The sequence below is a fragment of the Dendropsophus ebraccatus genome, chromosome 10 (assembly GCF_027789765.1).
Source record: "Dendropsophus ebraccatus isolate aDenEbr1 chromosome 10, aDenEbr1.pat, whole genome shotgun sequence".
NCBI classification, from domain to species: domain Eukaryota; kingdom Metazoa; phylum Chordata; class Amphibia; order Anura; family Hylidae; genus Dendropsophus; species Dendropsophus ebraccatus.
The window spans coordinates 29,768,449-29,786,822 of record NC_091463.1 but is presented as its reverse complement, the minus strand read 5'-3'; the positions used below and the strand labels follow the sequence as shown (position 1 = coordinate 29,786,822).

The window sequence follows — 18,374 nt, the reverse complement described above, 5'->3', positions numbered from 1 at the left end:
CTTAGGGAAAAGATATACTTTAATATTAGGGACAGTGAAATTTAGATGATAGGTTCTCTTTAAGTGACTGGTGGGATGTCAGCATTCAGACCCTCACCAATCAAAACTCCTGACATCACTTAGACATGTCAAGCTTTTAAAAATCATATGTAAGGCCCCATGGACACAATTGTGAAATTTATCTGGATTTCTGTTCTAGAAATTTGAATAAATTTCAGGACCCATAGAGTTATTTCTCGGAAGGGACACCCGTGCCTAATAAAAGGCCAGAAAATATAGAACCGATCCCATTTTCCTCTGGAATTCCGGCACGGTTAACCCCATAGAAGACTATTGGAGCATCTGGAATTCCAGACAGCTCCAGGTGTGCATCCGGAAATTTGGCCCGTTGCTAGGTTCCCTGGACAAGCGCTGTTTTTCCTACTCCAGGGAGAGCCAACTCAGCCACAGACCTTGTAACTGTACACACTACTGATCAGGGGTGCATACACTTAATCGCAGCACTGTGACTGACAGGTCAAGGACTTGAAGCCAAAGCCTGCTCTCTCTCCCCCAGCACTCTGATTCATGAATGACGTTATTGATGTGTCTTTCATGATAGTACTGGGACCTATCCCACTAGATGTTCTCTAAAACATGAAGGATATGGATATCCTTGTCATACAGGTCCTTAGGATTAAACCACCATCCTGATGTAACATTGTATTAGTTGCCTATGCACATAAATCATGTGTCACTTTTTGCTTTTTTCCTGGCTCGATGAGAAAACACTGCAGGAAGGTCCTGGCGGACATGTAAAAAAATGAAGCCATGAATTTACAACTTATCGGTCTGAAATGCGTCAGTCAAAGTGCACTTCTGTGTTCCTCATTTAATACACCGTGCTAGGTTTTAAAGTGACACGTGGTATCTTTCATATCTCTCTCTGTGCTGCCAGAATGTAGAAACATGCTTTTTATACATTTATCTTCCTACTCATAGTACAAAGGGGAATGTTATTGTTTACCTTGAATGAACTCCTGGATCTTCTTTTCTTTACTCTCCAACAAGAGCCGAACACAAACAGTGGTGAAGTAGCGTGTGGAGACTTCCTTATCACGAAGGACTCTCTGCAGCAATCGTTCAAGGTGAGCCTGTGTGCTCTGTAAGCCCTGGCGACATCGTGTCAGATAAGCAATATAGGAGGCTCTTTTCCTGAAATAACCAGCAGATAAATATTACATCAGCGCAGAGAACCTACAGACATCAGACAGGGGTTCAGCACAGGGCCGCCTCTATATCGGGATATATATTCAAATCGGGAAGCTAAGAAGTATATATATTATTTCCTTGACCAGTGCAGTCTACCCTTGTGATCACAGCCAGATCCACATAGGTCAAGCAGTGGCTATATTGGGATTTGGTCACCACTGTGTGTGGCTTAACAAAAAAAACATATAAGCCACGTGCCTCATGTTTATTCAGGAAAAGCAGAGAGCATAGAAAAAAGTAACCTGAAGCAATGAGCTCAGGGACTAAAAGAAGCCATACACCATCAATATACCACTAATAAGGCCCCCTTCTTACGTCTGGAAAATCTGTCCAGATTTCCTATCGGGAAATCCAGACTGATTTCCAAACCCATAGGCTGACATTAGTGACGGACACCATTCAGGATTTTTTCTGGAGGGTATACGTTCTGGAAAGTAGGTCAGGATTTTTTAGATCCTATCCTATTTTCGTCCAGAATTCCAGCACGGACGCCCCCATATAACACTATGGGAGCTCTGAAATCATCGGTGCTTTCCTGATACACATCAGGAAAGTGTCCAGAATTCCAGATTGGTTGAAAGAACCCCCAACCCCAGACATCAGCGGGGCTGGTTGCCTGCTGGTTACATCCAGACCTCGGTGTATTGTAGTCTATTCCTGGCTTTGGCTTAAAAAAATCTGTCAGATAAATGCCTCTGTCTAACTACACCATAAGTTCGCTCAACTCTAATTTGCACAGCTACACCTTATACCACACCTGTAATCCTCTGCTATAGAAGCAAGAATCTTGCTGCAAGTCCGGCTGTCAAATCGACTGACACAACGCATGGTCTCTTGAATCTGGGCCATAAGGTTCTTGTCCTGTAGATTAATAGCTTCAGCCAGCTGGACTTTCAGAAAGCACACTATTTCATTGTCTGCAAAAGCAAAAAGAAAAAAAAAAATTCTTTTTAATATTTTAATAAATTAATACATTTTTAACAAATTACCATTAATTAAATTACTTCTCCCAGCAGTAAGAACCTGAACGACAGTGATATAATTTCAAGTACACAAGACGGTCTTGTGCAACTACAACTCCTAGCATTCCTTCACGGCATCAGAGTATGCTAGGAGCTGTAGTTTATTTATTTGGGATTCATAATACAGGGGCCATGCAGAAGTAAATAGTGCTATATATATATATATATATATATATATATATATATATATATATATATATATATATATATATATATATATATATATATATATATATATATATATACACACACACATATACATACATATATATATATATATATATATATATATATACACACACACACGCATATACATGCATATATACACACACACATATACATGCATATATACACACACACATATACATGCATATATACACACACACACACACACACACATATATATACACACACACACACACATATATATACACACACACACATATTATATATACACACATACACATATACATACACACACACCGTTAAATTATGGTAGGTCCAAGAGTTGGGAAACATAAAATGTGTTACCTTCAGGGTCTGTATGATCAGGTAGGCCATTCCGTGTGGAATGGGAGAGCATCGGAAATGCGACTGAATCAGCAGAGCATAACGCTAACCGCAACTTCTTTTTCGCATCCCTACATAAAATTATAGATAGGATGTTAGAATAAAAGACAGTCTCAAGTGTTCTGCAAGCTGAATGTGGACTTTACTATTATACAAGAAGGGATTTGTACAGAACTGGTTTATGAAACTAGCAGTAGTAGTTGGGGCGGAAATCACTCTTTACACGATGAGAGAGGTATAGATACCTATAAGAGAAGGAGGAGTCCGGTGGAGGAGCGGTTTGGCTGGCAGAATCAGGAAGATCATCAGATGTCATATTCTGCAAGGCTTCTTCTCTAGGGGAATCGTGAAGACTTTCTCCATCACCAACCACATCTGCAACACATGACACTGCAAATGAGAGAAAAGTACTGGCAATGACACATGACTGCCTGATAGGGAGTTGTTTGTAAAGTGAAGTCACTTTCTCTATTCACTCCAATCAGAATAGAGAGAGAACAGACATAACCCATTGTTTCAGCAAGTAAGAACAATGGTAAGACAGAGCTAGTAACCAGGCTACAGACTGTGGTTACAGGTCGCAGAAAATTTTCACTATTTTCTTTAAATAACAATGTTTGCTTAACTATAACATTATGAAGACTATTCATGCCCTTCAAAGTTCTGTTACCGGTATAGAAGCATGACGTTTTACATGGTCTCCTAGGTGACTTCTATTGTGTGACTGGCTCTTATTTGCGTCTTTTCTCTAGTATCGTAGCATGACATTAATGATACCAGTAACTGATTGCTTATATGAAATGAATGGTTTTACCTGCTCCCTCATACGAGCCTGCGGCCCCATCGCTTGGGCTGGTCCTTTTGATGGCATTCCTGTACTTATCAAGGATGTCTTCTGCTGCCTGAGAATGGGGACCCAGTCTAGATGTTCCATCGTCTGAAAAAGTTGAAAGACATCATCCAGCCAGCTGTTCGATGTTACTGTACAGAAATCAGGAGCTAGGCCTGTACCTGGCATAGAGAATCTGTCTGGTCCCAGTTCTTCCTTCTCCTTGTCCTGCTTTTCCTTCTTCCGGAAAGGAATAGGGGCTGAGAAAAGAGTCACATGAGTGAGTGCTATGTGCCATCTGTCTGGTGATTGTAAAGTATCCTGCAGAACAATGATTTACCTTTCGGCATTGCAGACACAAAGCGTTTCCTCCACCAAGGTCTGTTACGGTCTGAACGCTCATCGTCGCTGTCTTTTCTCTCTTCTGGCTACAATCAAATAATACTACATTTCAGCAAATTACTATTAACCCCTTTAGTGCCTGGGTTTACTTTCATTCTTGAGTTTTAATTTTTCTCTCCTAGCCTTTTAAAACTTTTTAATGTTTTTATTCTTGTGTATTTTTTTTTGTGGGAATAATTTTACTTTCTCATGGCTTTCGTTTTACTTTAAAATGTACAGCGAAACTGGGGGGGGGAAATAGGCAGCAATTTGGCAAACTTTGAGGGATTTAGTTTGTACACCATGCAAGTTACAGTAACAGGTTATCTGTATTCTGTGGGTCCATGAGATTACAGCAGTACCCAATTTATATAGATTTTGTTTTATTTTAGTAATTTTCAAAGATATAATATTTTCTTCATTGTTCTGCTTAAAATTACTCTGTTCTACAATCTTTTTTTCTCTTTTACCGTCTATGTGGTTGTTTTTGGCTTATTTTTGCACCATAATCCATCTCTTAACAATATTATTTTGGTTTATGTTGGCGTTTCAAATGTTTTTTAGGTTACACCATTTACCGTGCAGGATTAACTAGGAACTCTCAATGAGAATCAAGAAAGTTAAAGGGGTACTCCGGGCTAGGGGACTTTTCTGGCTATGGCCGGGGAGGAGGTGGATGAGGCCAGCGACGTCCACTTTTCTCCCCGGTTTCAGCACCAGGTTCCGGATCGCGCTGCCCGGCCACTACCAACCCGCATCCTGGTCTCTGTTGTGAACTTGAGACATGAAGTTTTAACCCGGCCAGCCAGTCAGTGGACAACCATTGACTGGCTGAGCGGGCTTGAAACGTCACGCCTCAAGCCCACGTCAAAACAGAAAGTGGGTTGGAAGAGGCCGGGCATTGCGGACCGGAGCATCGCGATCTGGGGAAACAGGGAGGTAAGTGACAGTCGTTGGCCTCATCCATCTCCTCCCCGGCCATAGCCAGAAAAGCCCCCTAGCCTGGAGTACCCCTTTAAGGCCTGCCTTTTCTTTTAGCCAAAGCTGGAAGGGGGGATAATAGAAATTAATGCATGCACTTTGCTGCTTTTATAACTCCCATACTGTTTGCATGGAGCAGTCGTAATCATGGACTATCACAAAGGACTGAAACTGCAATCTTACATTGCACCAAAACAAACAGTTCAGGTTGACAGTACTAAGCCTTATTTAAAGGAATGACTGGCTAATTGTAGTTTTATAATGAACACACAACGCACCTCTCCCCTTGAGGAGTCCTTGCTAGGCGAGGAGGAGGACGACTGTGAAGCATTGATCCCTGCAGATGCACCCAGGGCCATTCCTCCGGAAGGCAACTCTCTTTCTTCAGTTCCCGCTCTTCTTGCCCAGCCAGGATCACTCATAGGCCGCCGTATGGATGTGGCAATATCAGAGCTGCGGCTGCGCACCAGTCTCTCTGGACATGAATGCCTCTGTCTATATGCGTCAGAGTCAGTGGGAACAAAGACATGCGAGCCAAATGTGGGCAATCGAGCTTCATTGCCTCCTAAAGCTCCTTCCAGGATGGGTGGATCCGGAGGAGGGTGAGAGGGTCTTGCATAGTGTACTTTAGGCCGCACCACTGAAATGTTCCAAAAATAAGTAATTTCTATTAGTAAATAATAGAAGCATACGACAAAGCTACAATTCTAACATTATTAATTCTACCTAGAGGATGTATTACGAAGGCCTCGTCCAAACAGTTGTGAGTGAGACTGCAATGCACAGTCCGTAATTGTGGGCACAGTCACAGACCACGCACTTCTAAAGGGGATCAAGTCTAAGAAGTCATGACCACAAAACAGACTGTATAGGTGCAGGTCCTTTTTCAGCAACCACACGCGGATCTGTTTTCAAAACAGATTTATGGACAACCCCATAGACATCAATAGGTCCTTTTTCTGTACCTAAATCAGGATCTAAAAACCTTGAAGACCTTATACTGTATCCACTACGAAAAATGTTTTAGCATTCTATCTACTTTTTTTTTTTTTTTTTACACTTTCACAATTTGTTGACTTTAGCCCAAAAACTGCATAAAAAAAAAAATGAAAATGGTAACACTAACAGCAAACACTACCCCATATTACCTTCATTAGACGCCGGTGCTAAGGGATCAAACATTGCTAACAGGGACTCCGTCTGGGAAGGAGGAGATGTTGTGTGATGAACGCCTGGAAACAAACAAGGCATATTACTGCTTTTTTAGAGCATTGGGCCCATGTCTGGTTTCTGTGAAAGCACTGAAGGAGAACATCGGCAAAATGAGAGCAACACAGAGAATAGAAAAGACATGTACTATAATGATTGGCACACCAAAAATAATGAAAAAAAAAGTACTTTTATCAGGTACAAGTATGGAAAAGTTTCAATTTATTACACTTAAAAAAGTCCCAAACTCCAGGGAAAGCATATGGTCTAACGTGATCCAGGACAGGCAACCCCATAAATGGTGTATAATATCCCTGTTATATGTTAAGGCTGGGTTCACACTGCGTTATTGCAATCTGTTTGCAAAAAAACGGATGGAAAAAACGGATGCATTTGTGTGCATCCGTTTTTTCCATTGACTTCCATTGCATAAAAAAACAGATCAAAACGGATCTGTTTTTTTTTTTAACGAACACAAAAGTAGTGTCAGCGAAGTTTTTGTGTCAGTCAAAAAAAAACGGATCCGCTTTGATCCTTTTTTTTTTTACAATGGAAGTCAATGGAAAAACGAATCAAAACTGATGCATCTTTTTTTTTTTTTATCAGTTTTTTGCAAAAAAATTGATGAAAAAAACGGATTGCAAAAGCGCAGTGTGAACCCAGCCTAAAATCAAAAGTACAAACATAAGCCAACAAATGGTTCAAAAAGTGCATAAGATACACACAAAGAAACATGAAGTCTAGAATAATTAATAATAATAATAATAATAATAATAATAATAATAATAATAATAATAATACAAACCTAAGCCAACAAGTGGTTCAAAAAGTGCATGAGATACACACAAAGAAACAAGAAGTCAAGTCCAATAATAATAAGGTGGCAAGCAAAATAAGTGAAAAAGCATGACCAAGGCTGTATATCATCAAAGGGCTCATTGGACGGCACCCCAGCTTATCCCTGCTATTATTTGGTGATATACAGCCTTGGTCATTCTTTTTCACTTATTTTGCTTGCCACCTTATTATTATTGGACTTGACTTCTTGTTTCTTTGTGTGTATCTCATGCACTTTTTGAACCACTTGTTGGCTTAGGTTTGTACTTTTGATTTTACATATAACAGGGATATTATACACCATTTATGGGGTTGTCTGTCCTGGATAACATTAGACCATATGCTTTCCCCTGGAGTTTAGGAATTTTTAAGTGTTTTTAATTGGGACTTTTCCATACTTGTATTTGTTATGTGTACCTGATAAAAGTACTTTTATTCATTATTTTTGGTGTGCCAATCTTGCCATTATAGTACATGTCTTTTCTATCCTCCATGTTTGGTCTTCTTATGTACTGACACTGTGCACCCATTCTCTCATTATTGGGAACAGGGCATGTCCTATCTTTCTAGCTAAATAAGAGCAACACAGCACAGGTACAAGATCTAACTTTATACAGGCTATAACTTTACTATGCCTTACTTATACCTGTCTGATTCTGGAATAGCTTTTGGTGACACATTGCACTTTAATGTTAGTGGTAAATCTCGGTTGACACTTTTATTTTCCATTTCACTCAATTTTTTCTGTAATTAAGCAGCTCTTGGCAGAGAACTAAAACTCAATTTTTATTCCTCTCTACAGAGTATGTATGTATGTATGTATGTATGTATGTATGTATGTATGTATGTATGTATATATATATATATATATATATTATACACATACACACATACTCACCGGCCACTTTTATTAGTTACACCTGTCCAACTGCACGTTACCACTTAATTTCTAATCAGCCAATCACATGGCAGCAACTAAGTGCATTTAGGCATGTAGACATGGTCAAGACAATCTCCTGCAGTTCAAACCGAGCATCAGTATGGGGAAGAAAGGGGATTTGAGTGCCTTTGAACGTGGCATGGTTGTTGGTGCCAGAAGGGCTGGTCTGAGTATTTCAGAAACTGCTGATCTACTGGGATTTTCACGCACAACCATCTCTAGGGTTTACAGAGAATGGTCCGAAAAAGAAAAAACATCCAGGGAGCGGCAGTTCTGTGGGCAGAAATGCCTTGTTGATGCCAGAGGTCAGAGGAGAATGGGCAGACTGGTTCGAGCGGATAGAAAGGCAACAGTGACTCAAATAGCCAACCGTTACAACCAAGGTAGGCAGAAGAGCATCTCTGAACGCACAGTACATCCAACTTTGAGGCAGATGGGCTACAGCAGCAGAAGACCACACCGAGTGCCACTCCTTTCAGCTAAGAACAGGAAACTGAGGCTACAATTTGCACAAGCTCATCGTAATTGGACAGTAGAAGATTGGAAAAACGTTGCCTGGTCTGATGAGTCTCGATTTCTGCTGCGACATTCGGATGGTAGGGTCAGAATTTGGAGTCAACAACATGATAGCGTGGATCCATCCTGCCTTGTATCAACGGTTCAGGCTGGTGGTGGTGGTGTCATGGTGTGGGGAATATTTTCTTGCCACTCTTTGGGCCCCTTGGTACCAATTGAGCATCTTTGCAACGCCACAGCCTACCTGAGTATTGTTGCTGACCATGTCCATCCCTTTATGACCACAATGTACCCAACATCTGATGGCTACTTTCAGCAGGATAATGCGCCATGTCATAAAGCTAGAATCATCTCAGACTGGTTTCTTGAACATGACAATGAGTTCACTGTACTCAAATGGCCTCCACAGTCACCAGATCTCAATCCAATAGAGCATCTTTGGGATGTGGTGGAACGGGAGATTCGCATCATGGATGTGCAGCCGACAAATCTGCGGCAACTGTGTGATGCCATCATGTCAATATGGATCAAAATCTCTGAGGAATGCTTCCAGCACCTTGTTGTATCTATGCCACGAAGAATTGAGGCAGTTCTGAAGGCAAAAGGGGGTCCAACCCGTTACTAGCATGGTGTACCTAATAAAGTGGCCGGTGAGAGTATATATTATATGGAAAGAGCAATGTTCCGCAGCACTCAAAGGTGAAAGTGTCTGCTGTGTGCCTGCCGTCCCACCTTGATCCACAGGTGTAGCAAAATCTTTGAAAAATGACCGCAGCATTCCAGACTTAGGTGAAAAAAACTGAATGAAAAATTTATTCTTACATGTGGAAACACACAAGACGACCAGCGATGTTTCGCTCCATCGATAGGAGCTTTTTCAAGCCAGTGGATACATAAATTCAAGCCAGTGTTATATATTAGTAGCAATTAGTGATGTCAGAAAAAACTGGCGTGGTAAACAATCATGTGAACAAAATCATGTGATAAATCATGCTGGGATACCATGACACTCTTTCACAAGATGGCTGTGCGTTCCAACACAGCGTGCGGTCCACTAGACCGTGAACACTATTGCTCTGATGATCACTGTTCGTGAGTGAGGCGCAGCTGCCCCGATGTGTATTTAAATAACAGTCTCACTTATTTCACAATTGGAGCTATATAATCTTTTCACTTTTATTGTATGAATACTTGTTTGTAACGATCACATGATTTATCACATGATTTTGTTCACATGATTGTTTACCATGCCTCTTTTTTCTGACATCACTAATTGCTACTAATATATAACACTGACTTGAATTTATGTATTCACTGGCTTGAAAAAGCTCCTATCGATGGAGCGAAACGTCGCTGGTCTTCCTGTGTGTTTCCACATGTAAGAATACATTTTTCACTCAGTTTTTTCACCCAAGTCTGGAATGCTGCGGTCATTTTTCAAAGATTATATATATATATATATATATAAATAATATATATCTCCTGTTATGATTTTATTTTCTTATGGGTTATTACATTTATAATATCACTCTGCAGGGCACCTGTCACCCTGTTAAGGGTTAACCGTCAGGATTGGAGCTCTGTGGTGGGAGGAGCCTAGCAATGTGTGGTAGATGTGTCCCGCCACAGATGACATTAGGACAGCTCCTGATGTACTTGCTATGTCAGATTGCAGTAAATCACTTAGGGTGTGTGTAAACGGAGGAATCTCTGTGCATTCCGCAGCTCGCCCCCGTGCATCTCAGCCTGTGCCATAGACTCCATTCTATGGTCAGGCAGATTACGCCGCCAGCCCGAAGAATTAACGCGTTTAATCCTCGGGCGGATGGCCGAATCTGCCTGACCACAGAATGGAGTTTATGGCACAGGCGGACATGCTCGTGGGGCGAGATGGGTGATCCGCCCGGGTTCCATCTTATATGTTCTTGTGCAGGAAGGGGCTGACAGAGGCTGGAGTTGTTTTCTTGTTAGGTAAAACAATGGAGTAAAGACATCACATGTCATTGTAGAGTGTACTACAAATAGCAAGAGGCATTCTCTCCCATACATCTCCTCCATTACTAGATACTTTGGAAATTGTTTTAAATTTTAAAGAAACGAAGAACACTGAACATTATCATCAATCTCCTTATAGCTGGCAGAGTAAGAATGTATGATGTATTCCACTTACTGTGAACACAATCCTCCACTTCAGGACTGGTCACCGAATCCTTTCCCCCAAAGTCTGAGCTGCACTCAGAGCGGAGGTCTTCTATCTTGTTGGGAATGTCCTCAGAAGTTGCACTGATGCCTTTATAAAGAAAGCAGAGAAGATCAGGTAGGGATCTCTATTAGACTCTTACAAAGGGATGTGTGAAGTTGGATCGTACCTGACACTACACTCAGGCCTGGCGTGCTGGGTCGGGAGCTGACCTCTCGTACCTCGGTATCATCAGATGTGCTTCCCAACCCTGAGCAGCTCTCCAGCTCCTGCAGCCGCTCTTCCTGCTTCAGGTCTGGTGCTTCTGGGAAAAAAGCAAGCTGTGTCATCAAGACGTTTAGCTGATCCCTAATAAGTGACATACCAATGCAAAACTATGAGGAGCTACTACTGCTGACTACAGATATCATGCATTAACCCCCAAGGCAAGCACAACTCTGTAGACATCTTTGTGGCCTGTAGGCAAAGAGAAGTCATGTCTGACAAAGCACAGAAAGATTTGTTTCAGAAATGTATCCAACTTAATATTACTTCCATACGTGTGAAAAGTTGCTGCATCAGGTGCATGGATCTCTGCAAGTCCCATTATATGCATGAACAATCACAGATCATTTCTGAAACAAATCTGCAGCTTGTGAATATCCCCTAAAGAATCCGCTCCACTGTATTCAGTTTCATTCTACCCAATTTGCGTGGAAAGCAATTGGCCTATTACAATGACATTTTAGCATAAGTGTAGCATACATGTTACACTGACATACTATTTTCCATATTGAGTATATGTTGGCTAAGCTGATGCCTATTGAGACTCACCCGAATCACTGGGTAGGACCTCCACACTCCAGGCTTCACTTGTGGTCTCCGATATGGTGGATCCAGTACAAGGGTCAAGAAGTATGGAGCCAGAGCCGGGTAGGCAAAGAAGACTACCCAGCATGTTTTCTGCTGCCGCACCTGGAGGGGGATGGTGTTATAAGTATATTGTAATAATAATAAGTTATCTTCTATTCAGACTTAGGGTGTATTACGCAGCCTGACACTCTGTAAACTAATGCTAATCTCATAGATTGATGCATATTACAAGACAAAATCTAGAGAAGATCTACAGCTCATCGGGTGCACTAACTATAAAAGTGTACTCTGGCATACATCTTTGACACGTTACAGACATAAAACAAGCATCCAGAATGAACAACAACTAGAGGGAGCTGACCAGTCACCAGTAACAAGCAATACATGTAGTCTGCACTTCCCTAAAGTATTTTTTAGCCCTCTGTACATAGTGCCCATGACCTTGCATAATACCCGCTGAGAAACCCTATGTGACGTCAGTAAGTAATCACACTCCATCTAAGAGTTGCCAAGACGAACACTAATAGGGAAGCAACAATAGGCTAAAATATAATATACATATTATAAAAGAGAACCCGTCAGCAAGTTCCTGCCATCCTAACCACAGCAACATGAAATCCCTGTAGGTTCCATCAACACAAAGAACTAGGTTGTAGTCTGAAGCAATGTGGGATTTTGAAGAAAACCAGGGTACAGGAGAAGCATCTACAGGGGTCTCTCCTCTGGCTTCACTTAACCTAGCCTTGCGTGACTGACCGGTTGTTCCCTATATGCAAATAGGGAAAGAACTGTCAATCAAATCAAGCAAGTCAGGGAGAAGCTGAAGGGGAATAACCACCCAGCAGACCCTTCCAAGTGCATGCAGCCACCGATAATCAAATGCTGCACACTTGGGTTCAGACGGCTCTAGCATGCTTGGGTTATGCTCACCTCAAATATTTAAATACACAAAAGTGACAACCTTTTTAGGCCTTCTATACTAGATGCAGTGCTTATTTTCCCTCTCACCTGCAATCTCCTGAAGCCGATCTTCATCAATATTGGGATCAAAGTCGCTGCCAAGAACGTCCGTGCTCCACGTCTCGCTAACAGTTTCAGATATGTCTCTGTCTTCAGTTAATCCCATCATATCCCGAATTTCGAACTTGCGCAACTTGTCATCTAGATTGTCCTGTGTGGTGGCTGCATGGGGGAGTTAATATTGCCAAGGATTATGGCCAGAGTTTATTGTTACAGGATACAGATGACAGAATGAATCTTACCTTGTTCATGCTCCAGTAGCTGCAGCGCCTCCACTCCATTGCTGCCAGATGGCCCAGCACCCAGCTCGGACACAGACTCCCCTTCTAGGTCCAGGGATGATACGGAGTTGGACCTGTTTGATGGACCTGGTGTAGACATATTTCCTTCTTCTATGTTATTTGAATTGACAGCCAAATCAGAGTAAAGGTTAATGCCTTGTTCTTAAAGGAGTTTTCCTATAGTCAAAACTTACCCCCATCCAAAGAATAGGTGATAAGCGTCTGATCAGTTGAGGTTCGATTGCTACAACTCTCATCAATCGCAAGAACTGAGGGTCCAATGCATACATTTCCTGGATGAATGGTGTAGCAGCCGGGCATGCATACCACCACTCTGCTTAAACTCTATGGCAATAATGCAAACAGCTGAGCGCTGTACTCTGCCATCTAAGGGAATTCCATAGACTGCATGGAACTTTTACATAGGTATTTCCCTTGTATTTAGATGTGTGTGTGGAGGGAGGGGGGGGGGCACAAGATTTTCTAATCTTGTGATCAAGATTAGATGGGGGTCCCAACAATCAGAACTCAGACACTTTTGGATTATGAGACAATCTCTTTAAAACACTTCACACAGTATAGCAACACACCTAAAAGTAGCGGTCTGCCAACAGGACAGAAATAGACAGGACTAACTTAAGGTCATGAACTATTTTAAGTCGGAAAACGAGTAAAAAAAACTAGAAAAAAAAAAATCTTTATAGCGTTATCTCTCAATGTACATAGACATGGTAGCTGTGTGGGTTTACCAAGTTTGCATAACCTCACCCACCATACAGTGGCAGATATGCTGCAAAGATTTAAGGGTTTTACACTATGATCCAATTACAGACTAATACTATGATTGCTGGGAAGTGTGTTACAGTATCTCCCATAGAAGGGGTAAAAGAAAGCGCCAGACAGCTCTGATCTGTAACAGCCAATGGTTGATGTCTAGCTGATTAACATTAATGGCACATCCTATAGATATAGGTCTTACTAGTAGGACACCTACACTATAGGGCTATGTTCACCCCATGTAAAAACAGCCGTATTTTATAACAACGGACGTTGTTATGAAATAGTCGTTTTTACATAGTGTAAACCTAGCCTAGGTCTGCATCCCACAAAGGACAAGCATACGTATACAATCCAGGCGTGCTATTCCACTAAGATCTCAGGGCCTAAATCTTTACTATTTGCATATTCATGATATACATATTTAGTTTAAAGGGGTACTCTGGAGACAAAAAAAATTGTTTTTAAAAATTGTTTTAATCAAGTTATATTACTTGTCGGGGGAGGCTGCCATCCTTGATTGCGGTGTCCAGCAGCCTCCACAGAAAGACGAGCGATTGCCATCACCACTAAAATATTTTTTCCACTTCGGAGTACCCCTGTACTTTGGAAATGATTAGTCCACCACTAAAATTCATGAACAAAAAAATTAACCTTAAAGCTAAGCCCTCACCTTCTGAAATGCCTTCTAAGTTATCACTACAGAGAGAAAAGCGCAGGGTCTTATCAGGCTTCCCATGAAGCTTTGTTTCATCCACAGGAACATCTGCTTGTCCGCCATCCACTAGCTGCATATTCAAAACCTAAAAACATGTACAAAAAAAAAAAAAAAAAAAAAAAAGGGCAGCTGATCTATAACCATAGTATAGGGTGGTGTGCAACAATGATAATGTATTTGGACATCTTTTTATACATTTCATAGTTAAAGTACAGCCATAACTTTCTAATAATGCAAATCTTATCCTGCAGTGTCATTTGTTTCATCCCAGCTCAGCTGTAGCTATACATTTGATTACTGCCACTGGCTCATGTGATTTACAGTCTCAAAACGAGATAATTTACACAGCTTTGTGTGTAACTGGAAGTGGTTTCTGCTGTGCTGTGTAGTTGCGAACTACATGATGACATTATCACGTATCAAATGCTGGCAGCTCAGACCCCTCCGTACCTGGCTCTAGCCCCCTTGCTCCCCTGTGAGCATATTCTTTAACATTCTATGAGATGCAGACAAAACATAGCTTTCCTGTGTGTAACAGCTACAGTAATAGGAAAAGAAAAAGACAGGCTGAAGCTTTATTTCATACAATTTCCTATGGCAGGGGTGGGGAACATCTGAACCCTGAGATCTTCTGATGTGGCCGCACTAGGGGCATCATGGTGGTTTAACTACATTAGTAGAGGCATCTTGGGGCGCAATACTTTGCCTTGTTCCGGGTGCTGCCAACCCATGCTACGCCACTGCCGTGCACAATATAACATTAAGTGCTGCAGCCGTGTAGCATAAAGCCCTCGAATAAATTTATAAATAGCCCTTGAAAGGAAAAAGGTTCCCTAGCCCTATAGTGTGAGTTTGGGAACAGAAGGGCTCTGTCACTGATCTATCATTTGCTGCATGCAGCAGTGATGGGATTGGAAAGCCAGAGGCATCATGGGAAATGAAGGCTTCATTAGGAATCCCTATCAGGGCAAAATAGGAATCATGATAGCAGACAACCCATGCGTGTCATAGCAGCTAAAATAAGTATAGCCATTTAGTAGCATATGCTGCACTATATAAGTCGAAAATAAAATCCTGGAGAGATTCTTGAACAAATTTCCTTCTAATTCTTCTGGGCTCTGTCTGTATAAGGGTATGTTCACACTAAGTAAAACAGGAGGAATTCCTCAGTGTGTCAATGGGATGCCTTGCACGCCTCCGCTCTGACACGTCAATACTTTGAGCAGAGACGTGCGAGGCATCCCATTGAAACAGCGAGGCAGGCAGGATACTGCAGCGGCGAGCTCCACTGCAGAATTCCGCCTGTTTAACTCAGTGTGAACGCACCCTAAGGCTGCGCATTCTATGACAAACAATGTTACAATTAAAACGAATGGGCAGTGGTGAATACCTCGTTCTCGGACATCATTCCTGGTGTAAGTTGTGGCCCCGCTCCCAGAGAGATCACAAGCACTTCTTCAGGTTGGTCTTGAGACACACTGTCTTGGGGTGAGCCTTCGTGTTCTACCTCTAGGAGGCTGGTTTTGCTTCTGCTGCGAGTCACTGGTTGCAAACAAAGAGCGTCACCATTTTATGTACAGAATAGGCAAGAATGCTGAAAGATATGAAGAGCCACAGAGCACCACAATCCACACTGCTCAATACCCCAGGGCACAGAAAAAAACATTTCTTCTTTTTTCAGTACATGTGGAGGAAATACAAGCGAGACCCTGGGTGGATGAGTAAAGGCAATTTAGAGCAATGTCCCCCTATCAAATGGCTCTCTAGCCGCTGCAAAACTACAACTCTCATCATGACAGACATGATGGGAGATGAAGGTGTGCAATAGCTAGATGACCTCAGATTGCTTAACACTGATATAGAGGAATCATTTGTGAGCGGTCAGCAAAATATACATAAGATACTGAATGGATGTTTTCTTTAAGGCTCATTACACTTCCATCATGGCGTCTGCTCTCACAGAATGAATTCAAGATATAACAGACCCATTAAGATCCATTGTGATCTATTTTATCCTCAACAACTTATAATGGGTCTATTAGGTTTACACCCCACCCCCTGTGGATAGGATAGCTGAGCACATAATGGAATGGATGCTCAAAGAGAATGTGTGTACAAAATCTAATAGCATCTGATCCTAAAATAAAAAAATAAATCAATATGGCCGCCACTACGCCATGTGTCATCTGTTTGGGATCTGGGAACTTCTCTCCGCTCCACCAGAGTGATTGTCTAGATCTCTGCCTAGTTGGGTATAGGAATAGAAAAGCAGGAAGAAGCCTTGGACCACCCTGGGGACTCATGGCTCAGGCAGCATGAAAATGATGACAGGGTTATCCAAGATTAGAAAACAGCGCTCCACCTGCACCTAGGTTGTATGTGGCATTAATATACAGCTACATTCACTTTGGTAGAACTAAGCTGCAATACCACAAACTGAGAATATCATATTCTCAACATATATATTCTGGGGAATAATTCCAAAAAATGTTTAAAATGTCTGGCTGTGGGCCCCATCTACATGTGGATTCTTAAAGGGACTGTCACTTCCAAAAGAGTAGAGTAGACAATGCTGATTCTATATCTGCATTTTTTATTTTTCTATGTTCTTGTATTGCTTTGCTATAAGCCACAAATAAAGGAGTCCTCTCCGTTATATTCTTGAGCTAAGTAGTCCTCTCTATGCATCAACATGCCCAGTCTGTAGGAGTACACCAGGAGTGGAAACCTACAAATTACAGATTTGGAAACAGCATCCTTTATCCTACTTACAGATGACTTTAGTTTAGGGTTTTGAGGAGGGTGTGTTGGTCCCTTTAAGGAACAACTGCCATAAAAAAACCCAGAGAGTGTGTCAAAGTGAACACTCTGACTGATCAGGAGAATGAGCCAGGAGAAGACTGCACGCTGCATGGTCTCTCCTGGCTCTATGTTATTTGACCTGGATGGCCGCATATCGCAAGTCTATACAGCCCACCAAGTCTATGCGGTCTGAACACCCCAATCAAAACTTCTGACATGTCAAAAGGTTTTTTTCATGACCATTCCCATTTAAAAAGTGAAGGCAATTATTAAAAACATGTCAGATTGTTGGCACAATCGTTTGCAGTAATTCCCCATTCGTACACTAACCATTCAGTGAAATTTTCCAAATCGTTCCTTGTTTTGCTGGAATTAGATGGAGCAAACGATCGTAACTAACGACTATCGTTCTGTGTAATATGGTGAACTATTTCAGGTTAAAAAGAAACAATCTTGAATGTAATTGTTTTTTGTTTATCGTTAAAAATCGCTTTGTCTAATAGGACCCTAAGTGATAGGCCATACTATTACAAAATGGTAATGCCCCAAAGAGACACAATCTAAGTTAGCAATATATCTACTTGCTGTGTAACCCCCAGCGAATCAGCAGTCATGTATACAAACGTATGAAAAAGAAGAATTCACAGACACATCAAGGCAATAAAAACCATACGGACTGATGCATATGTACTAAGGGCTACAAGCAGGCACTGAACACCTGACACACATACTAATCCAGCCACATATATCTGCAGCTACGGGTAACCTGGCAGCCATGAATATTTATATATAAGTGACACATCATGGACACATGCATGTGATGGAGAACTCAGGATTCTGCTGCTGAGATGGGGAGTGATGGAAGAGAGAAGCCACATGTAGACCAAGCTTGCCAGAAAACCATCTCACAAGAATAACCCCCGTTCAGTGCCAGGGAGCATGCCAGGCCGAGCAGTGGACATATACCAGGCTCTCTTACAAATGATGACAGAAGATGAGACAGCTGCATAGGAGAGTGACAATGTCGTACAACATCCATGCTATGCCCCATTGAGTGACACTAAAATGAGTCATTTCCTTCTCCACACAGGTGGAGGGCATTTTCCCATGAATACTGTGTCTTGTTATCTCAAATGGACCAGAACCTGGTTTAAAATGGAGACTATCCCCTGTAAAAACTCGCACTGG

The 18,374-nt window shown here is 41.7% G+C and overlaps 1 protein-coding gene across 7 annotated transcripts in view; it reads right to left on the bottom strand.

Moving 5' to 3' along the window:
- Positions 1-18,374, bottom strand: part of GAPVD1 (GTPase activating protein and VPS9 domains 1) — a 51,679-nt gene that overhangs the window by 8,569 nt on the left and 24,736 nt on the right. Inside the window, exons 8-23 of one of the 7 annotated variants that reach the window (XM_069986725.1) lie at positions 15,775-15,926; positions 14,340-14,469; positions 12,851-13,000; positions 12,597-12,770; positions 11,550-11,690; positions 10,906-11,040; positions 10,707-10,826; positions 6,183-6,266; positions 5,313-5,674; positions 4,013-4,100; positions 3,855-3,932; positions 3,658-3,780; positions 3,089-3,233; positions 2,805-2,914; positions 2,009-2,168; positions 1,007-1,194 (exon numbers count right to left, since the gene is read on the bottom strand). In XM_069986725.1, the coding sequence (XP_069842826.1) occupies positions 1,007-1,194; positions 2,009-2,168; positions 2,805-2,914; positions 3,089-3,233; positions 3,658-3,780; positions 3,855-3,932; positions 4,013-4,100; positions 5,313-5,674; positions 6,183-6,266; positions 10,707-10,826; positions 10,906-11,040; positions 11,550-11,690; positions 12,597-12,770; positions 12,851-13,000; positions 14,340-14,469; positions 15,775-15,926 (2,340 nt within the window). Of the gene's footprint in view, positions 1-1,006; positions 1,195-2,008; positions 2,169-2,804; positions 2,915-3,088; positions 3,234-3,657; positions 3,781-3,854; positions 3,933-4,012; positions 4,101-5,312; positions 5,675-6,182; positions 6,267-10,706; positions 10,827-10,905; positions 11,041-11,549; positions 11,691-12,596; positions 12,771-12,850; positions 13,001-14,339; positions 14,470-15,774; positions 15,927-18,374 lie in introns of those variants that run through there. The other 6 variants (XM_069986727.1, XM_069986726.1, XM_069986729.1 and 3 more) reach the window with 6 other exon arrangements.